Source organism: Phoca vitulina, unplaced genomic scaffold (assembly GCF_004348235.1).
Source record: "Phoca vitulina isolate PV1807 unplaced genomic scaffold, GSC_HSeal_1.0 scaffold89, whole genome shotgun sequence".
NCBI classification, from domain to species: Eukaryota; Metazoa; Chordata; class Mammalia; order Carnivora; family Phocidae; genus Phoca; species Phoca vitulina.
In genome coordinates, this window is record NW_022589792.1 from 2,664,575 (window position 1) to 2,674,374 (window position 9,800).

General features: G+C 60.0%; 2 protein-coding genes across 4 annotated transcripts; one reads left to right on the forward strand and one right to left on the reverse strand.

The window, feature by feature from the left end:
- Nucleotides 1–193: 193 nt before the first annotated feature.
- On the reverse strand, nucleotides 194–4,747 carry STX10 (syntaxin 10). Of its 3 annotated transcripts, none has more exons than XM_032396017.1 (8): nucleotides 4,664–4,747; nucleotides 4,233–4,402; nucleotides 3,996–4,090; nucleotides 3,857–3,919; nucleotides 2,581–2,688; nucleotides 2,384–2,486; nucleotides 2,188–2,282; nucleotides 194–2,092 (listed from the first exon to the last, which is right to left on the reverse strand). In XM_032396017.1, the coding sequence occupies exons 1-7, from the start codon at nucleotides 4,696–4,698 to the stop codon at nucleotides 2,194–2,196; spliced, it is 663 nt and encodes a 220-aa protein (XP_032251908.1). In that variant the 5' UTR covers nucleotides 4,699–4,747; the 3' UTR covers nucleotides 194–2,092; nucleotides 2,188–2,193. The 3 variants fall into 3 exon arrangements, with proteins under 3 accessions (XP_032251908.1, XP_032251906.1, XP_032251907.1); XM_032396015.1 differs by having other exon boundaries at nucleotides 2,380–2,486; XM_032396016.1 differs by lacking the exon at nucleotides 3,857–3,919 and having other exon boundaries at nucleotides 2,380–2,486; nucleotides 4,664–4,730.
- Nucleotides 4,748–6,412: 1,665 nt separating this feature from the next.
- On the forward strand, nucleotides 6,413–9,358 carry IER2 (immediate early response 2). Its single transcript, XM_032396003.1, has one exon. It carries the CDS (start codon nucleotides 7,689–7,691, stop codon nucleotides 8,358–8,360), a length of 672 nt encoding a protein of 223 aa, XP_032251894.1. The 5' UTR covers nucleotides 6,413–7,688; the 3' UTR covers nucleotides 8,361–9,358.
- Nucleotides 9,359–9,800: the final 442 nt, after the last annotated feature.

A 9,800-nucleotide genomic window follows, 5' to 3' on the forward strand; every position in this document is an offset into this window, starting at 1 on the left:
AGACATCACATCCCAGAACATCAGTGTGAGAGGGGAGGGGCAGTGTCCCCCTTTCAGATGGGGAAACAGGCTCAAACCCAAGCTGCCAGTAGCTTCCCCCTAGAACGGGGCACCTGGCTGTCTGGCTCAGTCGGTAGAGCATGCGACTCTTGATCTTGGGGTCGTGAGTTCAAGTCCCACATTGGGTATGGAACCTACTTTAAAAATGTAGCTTCTACTTTGCAGCACCCTTCTGGCTGCACTGGTGTGTACAGACACGGTGCCCCGGGGCTGTTCTGCACATGCGTGGGTCCTAGGTCCTGTGTCAGGGTCCCACAGGATTGCCCCCAAGAAGGGCCTCCACTGAATTGGCTGCATGACCAGCCGACTGGCTCACTCCCCTTCTGTGGCTGTTGGACACACCCAGCCCCAGATCCACATCCTGAACACACCCGCACCCTCGCTGCATCTGAGCCAGTGCGCCCACACACTCCTACATCAGAAGGAACACAAGAGTTGAGATGGCAAGTTAAATTCAGCCGGTGTCCTTTCTTTAAAATACCTTGGAGAGCTGTAGGTCCTGAGGATAGGGAAGGACAAAATGTTCTCTCGAGTCAGATGGAAAAGACACAGATGGGCCCAAAGGTCCCCCTGATTCAGAAATGTTTCTAGTAACGGGGGAAGGTTGTTCACGGATGTTAGGGATCCCATTAAGTCAGAAAATATTTGTCTTGAGGTGGGAAAGGAGGCTTCATCCCCTGCCCAGGTCAGGCCCGTCTACTCCCTGATTAGGGGGAACATCCAGAATCATGGGGAGATGATCAAGTGGGATTTCAGTTCCCAGGGAGGTCCAGGTGTACTTCAAGAAAACCAGCCCCAGCCTCAGTTGCCAGAAAGCAGGGTTTTGAGAGCCAGCAGCATCAACAGAAAAACCAGTCACCTCGGGTAACAGGAAGTCTCATCTGTCTTAACAAGTAGGCAGCCCCAGGTAAGTGCAAACACCATCTGACTCCAGAAGTCTTGTCTTCTAACCCCAAGAAGACTTGGAACTAAGTATAAAAAGATCAGGCGAACCCAAACCATAGCATCAGTGGGTTTGCATCAAAAAGGGAACCTGTACCTACTTGGTTCTTTGTAAGGCCCGACAGATGAGCCTGCCATGACGACATCCTTGTAACAGGCAGCACTTTGCAGCATGTCAACGGGTGGCTGAGATGCGTGGTTCTGCTGTCTGACTGTGTGCTGCGCAGGACACCAACCTCCGAGGCGGTGGGCTAAGGTTCACGGCACTTACAAGTCTTCCTGGCTCGCAGGAATCATTTTGCACTCAGGCAAGCTCTGGCAAGGCCGCTGCCTCAGCGACTGGGTGTGCCACGGAGCCCAGCCTTACGGGGCCGCTCAGAAGCGACCGCTCGGCCCCGCCGCTAAGGGGCTGGCCTGCGGTAGGGCCCAGAACAAGCACAAGATGTTGAGGCTAAACTTCAAAAGCTCAAGGGAGAACCAGGGTTGGAATTGTGCAATGTTCTCAGTGGTGAAACCCAGAAATGAACTGGAATGGTCTTTTCTGCACCGAATCCTGACCACTGAGATCCCTAATAGGCATGCGTGCGTGCAGGCAAGTGCACACGCGCGTACACGCCTGGGCCCCACAGGGTGTGCAAGCAGGGGGCTTCCAACGGGAGTCCCACTTAACAAGCCACAAGTCAACACACAGTAGGATAGCAAAAGCGTATAAAAAAGGCGGGGCTTTTATTTCCAAATTGGCACGTGTAGAAGGCACAGGAGCAAAGGGCTTTGGGGTACCAGAGTAGAAATGGGGAGGAGTGTGTCTGAGGTTCCCCTAACCTCTACCACCTCCTAAGCGCACTTGAGACAGGACCAGTGGCAGGGGCTCTGGCCCAGGGCCCTGAGGGTCCCACTGGCTCTGGATGAGAACCTTGGGACAGCTCCCCAGGAAGGAACCGCTTCTCCCAGGGCGGGCAGGACCTTGCCAACTCCCCGGGCTGGAGGGACCGGCGCCCTCGGGAGGGCCGGGGTCAGAGAAAGAAGAGCAGGATGAGAACCAGAAGAAGCACCCCCAGCAGCACCACGATGGCACACCACTGTCGGCGGTCTGGGGGCAAAAGGGTCAGAGGTTACAGGGGGACGGGGTACCACCCTTGCAGTGCCCCCCAGCACCACCCCAGTTGCCTCCCCAGAGGGACTTACCACTCGTCATGTGGGATACTTTGGCCATCTTCCTGAGGACCCCATCCATCCGGGACTGGGTGTGGTCCATCTCATGAGCGAAGGCATCCAGCATGCTGTCGATACCAAGATGGCGTCAGCCCCCAAAATTCTGTGCGCGCTAGTGCAGCCGACCCGAGGGCTCCCGGCCCACCCCTAGGATCCTGGCCTCACATGCCCTGCTCATCCAGCTCCTCCCCAACACGGCCGGACATGTGTTTCAGAACCCAGATGCTCCCAGACACCATTGCCAGCTGTTGGTCCTGTTGGTCCATGATCAGCTGCAGATCGGAAGAGTGGGAACAGCTGTCAGCAAGGGGCCCTGCGCCGTCCCCAGGCTCCTCCAGCCCAGGATCCCCAGCCAGCCACACACACCTGCTGTGTGGCCTGCTGCTCCTCAAGGTAACGAGAGGTGGCTGAGGCCATGCTGGCATCGAGCAGGTCGCTGGATGACTTCTGGGCAACTGGCTTGCCCGTCAGCATCTATGGGGGCACAGACCACAGGTTCAGGGAGAGGCGGCCACTCAGAACAGAACCAGACACAGGTTTGTGGCAAATCTAGATGGTTGTTAGGAAGGTAGTCTTGGGAATGGGACAGCCCGGGTTCCCCAGACCCACCCCTTCCTTACTAGCAAGGTGACCCCAAGGCCATATCACTTGACGTCTCTTTGCCTCAGTTTCCTCCTCTGTAAAATGGGGGAAATTCCTGGGGCTGGAATGAGGATTTACCGAATTAATCCATGGAGAACATTTATCAGATAAACAGATGTATTTAAGAATTGGGACTTTGGGGCGCCTGGGTGACTCAGTCGTTAAGCGTCTGCCTTCGGCTCAGGTCATGATCCCAGGGTCCTGGCATGGAGCCCCGCATGGAGCCCTGCATCGAGCCCCGCATCGGGCTCCCCGCTCAGCGGGAAGCCTGCTCCTCCCTCTCCCACTCCCCCTGCTTGTGTTCCCTCTCTCGCTGTGTCTCTCTCTGTCAAAGAAATAAATAAAATCTTAAAAAAAAAAAACCAATTTGGACTTTAACCCTCAAGGCAGCACACCTGGAAAGCATGAGGGCACTGATACAGGACTCCAAACTCATGCAGGCCTCAGCCCCCCACCCTCCCAGACCCCACGAGGGGATGGAGACAGGCTGGTTTCACAACATGCAAAGAATGGACACAGGACACAGAAGGAAAAAGTGTGCCAACAGAGGCAGCTGGGAGAGTGCCTACAAAAGGCATGAGTAGGCACACCCTTGGAGGGAAATGGTATGCAAGCCGACCGCAGAGGGGGATCCGCTCAGAGGCCAAGTTCACCCGCTCAGATGCCCAGGTACATACACAGAAACAAAGTAGGCATACATATATCCTGGAAACAGTAACACACCAAGCAAAAAAAGAAAAAGGAAATGGGCATTTAGACCCACACCAGGAGGCAGAAAGGATTATATACACAGAGAGGGCTCAGGCGTACACAGCCAGAAAGAGCAGGGAGGTGGACAGCCAGGAGACAACTGCACACAGAGAAGATGGGCACGGACACAGAAGGGACAGACATACATGCAAGGGGGACAGGTGAACGGGCACAGCGGGTCAGGATTGCACGCAAAGGGGAGGGTCTCTCTGAGAGCCTCAGGTGAGGATGTTGGGTCTGGATGCCTTACCTCTCTATTATTCCTCTCCATGAAGGCTATGGCTGCGGGGCTGACCATATGGTCCTTCATATCCTGGGGGTGAGGACGCCATCAGTGAGTAAAGACACCCCAACCTCCCCACACGCAGGCCACTGGAAACTCTCCTCACCTGGACTGCCTCCCGCATCCGCTCCACGAACACCTTTCTCTCCTGCAGGTCTCCGGCTGGGAGCTTGAACTTTCCTGGGTTGGCTTCCACTATGCGTAAGCCCCGAGTCAGGAGTCAAGGCCAAAGCCAAACACAAGCCCCTCCTCTGCCTCAAGCCCTTAACTCCTCCCAGGTGTCCAGCCGCCCCCTGCCACAGCAATGGGCTCTCCCAGGACGCCTTGCAACCCCCCAGGATATCGATGGTCTCCTCCAGGTCCTCGAGGTCCCACTCGATGCTGCGAAGGCCATTCCGCAGCTCATTGGTCGTCCAGTCCAGCTCTTCGCGGCCGACCGCCGCGTCCTCTTGCAGGAGCTCGCACCAGCGCTGGTACAGCCCGCGGGCCGTGTTCACCGCCTTCTGCACCTCACTGCGGGCAGGGGCACACACACTGGTCACGGCTGGGGGCAGGCGCTCCTCCCGCCCGCCACTGCGCCCGCAAACGAATGGGGGGGGGCTCAGGATACCCTAATATCCCCCTGCGGACCCCTCCCACTCGGCCACGGGTCTACCCTGACCGGCGCACCCCGACGGCCGTGCCCAGACCGCCTAGCACGCTCTGGCGGGCACGCGGGCACTAGCTGGCACGGGGACCGAGCACCCTCCTCCCTCCCTCATTGCTGTCACTCACCCTCGGACAACAAAAAATGGGTCTTCGAGAGACATGTCACACGCCCCCCGCCCGAGGCCGAGCCCCCCCTCCCCTCTCGGCTTTGGTAGCAGGTTCCCTCCCAGTAGAGGGGAACGCGCAGCCACCCCCGCCCCCGTCACGTGACCCGTGCCACCATCGAGAGCGGGGACGGCAGGGTAGAGAGGCCTCGGAGGCCCGAAGTGCGGAAACTTCCGCCCTTCTCACGGCCATCTTTATTTTGGGCAGAGAAGGCTTCGCGTTCGCGCAGCCCACCGCCCCCAGCAGTGTCCCAGTTAAGTCTGGCTGGGTTGGGGGTCGGACCTCGTGATCTCTCAGTTGGAGACCCAGCCCCTGGGATTGTTGCTGCGCAACCTGTTTCCCTTTGGGGCAATGTGAATAATAATAACCTCCTTCAAATCAGAGATTATGGCTGGGGAAGGGGATCATTCGATTCGGAGATCCTCTTAACAGACTTTCTGAGCCTGCACCTTGATTCTGCCCTGGGAGATCGTCCCAGCCTAGGGTTGGGAAGGGCTGGGGGAAGAGGTGGTCCTCCCCACTCTCCCGCGGGGATGGAGGTGCGAAGTCTTGTTGGACTCTTTCCTCCTCTTTTTTTCTTACAGAGGAGGGGCGCCTCCAGGTCGCCCTGGGGCGGGGTGGCTGAGTGGGGGGCCCCAGAGATGCTTCTGGGGTGTGGAGTCTCTCTGGGTGCGAGGCTGGCAGTCGCGGGAGGGGGTGTGGTGGTGGCTCTGAGGATGGTGTGTACAAGGAAGTCCTCTGCGTGTGGGGTCTCCATCTAGGGAGGGGCCAGGAATGTCTGGAGAGACAGAGTTGACCCTAGTGTGACAGAGGCGCTCTGGGTGGGGTCTCCGGAAATGCATTTTTTTCGGAGGTGAGCCATCACCTGAGTGCGGTCGCGGTCTGTTTCTGGAGACATTTAGGCGAGATGTCTGAAGTTCTTGGAAAGTCTGTGTGCCCCTGTGCTTCAGAGTCGCTAAAGAGAGTCTCAGAGATAGCGCCTGGGCTGGGGATGTCATTGTGGATTCGCCGAGGTGGTGAAGGGGGAAACGGGTGCGTCCTCAGCAGGTCGCCTTAGTGTGTGGCAGGATCGCTGAATAGGGACAGTTTAAACAGCAAATAATTCCTGAGTCCCCATGTGCGGGGGGTGGGGCGGGGGGAGGGCTGGGGGGGAGGGTTCTCCAAGGCTGGATGGTTGGGGGGGGGGGGGGGGGGGAGGGAGAAGCAGGAATACCTGGGAGAGAACCCTGTAGGGAGAAATAATTATGGGGTCTCTATGGCGGAACGAGGATGAAGGGGTACTCAGCGAATCGCCCCTCGTATTGGCAAGGTCTTTGTGGAGGGTTTCAGGGAGTTGGCGTTAGTGGAAGCCCTGAGATCGCCCCTATCTGCCGGCGGGGGTTTTCCCGGAGGCGTCACGCCTTCTGGCCTCGGGAGCCCGCCGGGCTGGACTCTGGTCCGGAAGCCGGGGACTACAGCCAGTCCTAGCTGCCGGGAGACCGGGAGGGTAAGGGAGGGGGCGTGTTCGGAGGCCAAGGCACCGCCCCCGCCCGCCCGGAAGGAGGCTGCCACAGCTCCGAGTGGAGATCCCGGCCCCTGTCCTTATATGGGCAGCCGGAAGCGGCTCGCGCGCCTGCCCTACGTCATTATATCCAAATTTAGTCGTGGAAGTCTGGCGCTTCCAGTGGCCGGAAGATTCTGCCCGCCCGCCGGCGGCTGGGGGAGGGGGGAAGGGGGGGAGAGAGGAGCCTACACTTAAAGGGCCCTTGCCACGAATGAATGGAGCTGTAGGAACAATTTTGCATCTTATTTTGGAGGAACTGGAAATGGGTTTTCTTGGAGCGATAGGGCGTAGCGGAAGGTGGGGCCGATGTTTTCCGTCTATCTGCTCTGTCTCTGCGTTGCTTAGTTTACAGCTCCTACCCCAGCCTCGGTTTTCCGGGCGCAGAGCCACGTGTTCACCCGGACTGTCCTGTTGCCTGGTCCTCCGTCTTGCGAGTACCCAGCCCACCCGTGGAGCTCGTGTACAGGGAAACTGGGGGCGTGTTCGGTGTGGAGTGCAGGAATGGCAGCCCGGGCTGCGCTCGTGTCTGCAGACATCCGCTGCCCGTAGCGTGGGCAGCTATGCCCTGGAGCCAGCAGCGCTGCCCGCCGCCTCACTGCCTACAGACAAGGGGACTGAAGAGGGGTGGCTTACGCTAGAGAGACGCAAGAGCTGGAGGCCCCAGGGGCCTACTCGTTCGTTTAGCAAATATTGAACGAGTCACTCTGTCTCGATTTCCCCACCTGAAGAAATCAGGTATAACAATACCCTCCGCGGAGTGGAGGTGAGGCATCAGTGAGGTTATTTAGTGAAGGAAAGCCCTTAACAGCGCCTGGCGGGTATAGTGCTTAGTAAGTGTTAGCACGGTTATTGATTCAAAAAACACTAATCGGTTACTGATTCAAAAAAACATTAGACACCTGGTAGATGCTAGGAACTGTGCCCACGGGGGATGTACCGGTTCGAACCCCGGTCTTCCCCGGCGCGAAAGGAAACTTGCCGCCTACAACCAGCTGGGGTTTCAGACGCAAGCACGTGGGCGGACTCTGCCCCGCATCCGCGGCCCCCCTCTTCTGGGCCTGCGCGCTAGCGCATTAAGGACCCTGAGAAAGGAGACCACCCCGAGAGCTCCGCGTGGACTGGGGGACGCTCCTCCTCGCCCCGACTCCTGTCCCTTCTCCCCCGCTCGGTAAATTCCACCCTGTCGCTTTAAGGAGTCTCTCGCCGCGGCGCGTTGGGAAGCCCGGATGCGGCTCTCTGATTGGGCGGGGCGGCTCGGTGACTTCACTCCGGGTACAAAAGGGCCCGGGTGGCGGGCGCCGGGGCAGAGCGTCCTAGCCGTGTCACGGCGTGGGTTGGCGTGAGGGGAGAAGCGTGAGCGAGCGCGTTGCCCGGAGTGCACCTGCTAGCTGTCCTGCCCAGCCTGGGAGTCCCCGCCGCCCTCGCCCCCGCCGTCGAGCCGCCATGGAAGTGCAGAAGGAGGCGCAGCGCATCATGACTCTGTCGGTGTGGAAGATGTACCATTCGCGCATGCAGCGCGGTGGCCTGCGGCTGCACCGGAGTCTGCAGCTATCGCTGGTCATGCGCAGCGCCCGAGAGCTCTACCTCTCAGCCAAGGTGGAAGCCCACGAGCCCGAGGTGCCCTTGCCCCCCGTCCGCTCCCCTGATCCTCGCCTGCACCAGTCGCGGGAGGCGGAAGCTGTAGCCGAGGCAGCGCCCCCCGACGGTGAGCAGCCCTCCCCGGAGCCCATGGACACGCGGGAGGCGCCGCAAGCCGAGGAGACCCCAGCCCGCTGTGCCCCGCGCCCCACAACAAAAGTCAGCCGAAAGCGGCGGAACAGCAGCCTGAGCGACGGCGGGGACGTCGGACTGGTCCCAAGCAAGAAAGCCCGTCTTGAAGAAGAGCAGGAGGAAGGAGCCTCGTCGGAGGTCCCTGATCGCCTGCAGCCACCTCCCGCGCAAGCCGAAGGCGCCTTCCCCAACCTGGCGCGCGTCCTCCAGAGGCGCTTCTCGGGCCTCCTGAACTGCAGCCCCGCCGCCCCCCCGACGGCGCCGCCAGCGTGCGAGGCGAAGCCGGCCTGCCGCCCGGCGGACAGCATGCTGAACGTGCTCGTGCGGGCCGTGGTGGCCTTCTGAGCGTCCCCGAGCGGCGCTACCGGAGCCCAGAGCGCGGGCCGAACCGTCGGCCGGAGTGCGCAGACCCGAGGCGAGGCCCACCCCCGGGGGAGGGCCCGCCGAAACCGTGGAGAGGAGCTGCCGCCCGGGCTGCTGAGAGGCCTGAAGAGGGACTCTGCCCCCGGGGAGCCGTCGCCGCCTCTGTGCAGCGGCCGCGCCGAGGAGCCTGAGCCGGGAGCGCGAGCGCCTTCCGCCGAGACCTGCTGCGCCCACAGGTGCTGTCTTAACGGACTGGGACGTGGACCTTTCCCTCTCCTTCTGGGACTGGGAGCAGGGAGGCTTGGTTCTTGAAACTCCTCAGGGTCGGACTTTTATTTTTCACTGGGAGCTGTGCTGCCCTTTCAAGGTTTTTCAATAGTTGGTGTTTGCATTTTCAACCTCAGAGAATTCCAGGCAGGCGCTCCCCTTCCCCCACCCGTGGCATACTTGTGCAAGCGGTCATCGTTGCGTCATGGGGCAGACGTGGGGAGCTTCCTGTTGCCCTGCGTGGGTGTGGGGCCTGGGAGGAGGGTCTGGGGTGTGGGACCGCCCTGGGGAATGGGAGGAGGGCGTCCTGAGTCACCTCGCCCCGCTTGCTGCGGGTTTGTGCCCCGCGCCCCTGCGCCTTCGGCTGAATAGCGGGGGGAAGGGTGGGGGGCTGATCTAATTTCAGGTTACAGTTTTTCTCACCTGGTGCGTTGGAGGTGGGAGATGGTCACAGTCTCAAGCGTGACCATCCCTCAGACACACAGACATAACCCAGACGATCCTGGTCTGAATCACAAAAATCGGTGGGGGTGTTTAGAGCGCTGTAAGGCTGAGCTGGGACCAGTTGCTGGTGGGACTGGGCCAGTGTGGGGAGGGGAAGATTCTTGCCAGGGCGTTCTGAGGCCTGTTTACCTTTACTGTGGTGGATTCTGTTTAACTTCATCTATCTGGCCTCTTGCTAGAAACGCCAGATAAAATAAAAGACCATTTGAATAAAGGCTGTGCTGCCCGTCTGGTTTTCTTCCCTGGTGGGGGAGGGGCAGGGTTAAGGGGTCAGGAGCTGGCGGCGCCTTGCTGGGGCCCCAGAAACCGGTCCGACCGGCTATCACGTGGGCAGAGTGGGCGGGATGGGGCTGGGCCCCCTTTTCTTTGCCAGAGCGTTTCCGTGCTGGGTGTCCTGGTGTTCGGACTCCTTAAGCTCCCCCATATTTGGGAGTTTCTTCGAAATTCTACAACTCCGGTGGTGGTGGGGTGGGGGGTGGGCTTGCCGAATTTGAGAGGTTTGGGGGAAAATACTGTTGGGTACGGTGCCCCAGGCGGAGTTGGGAGGGCCACGCCTCCTTTGGAGACTCTGGAAGGATGGCGGATCCCCCCCACCCCCCACCGCCCACCGCCCACCCCCAGTTGACCAACTGAATCCGCTTTGGCGGGGGC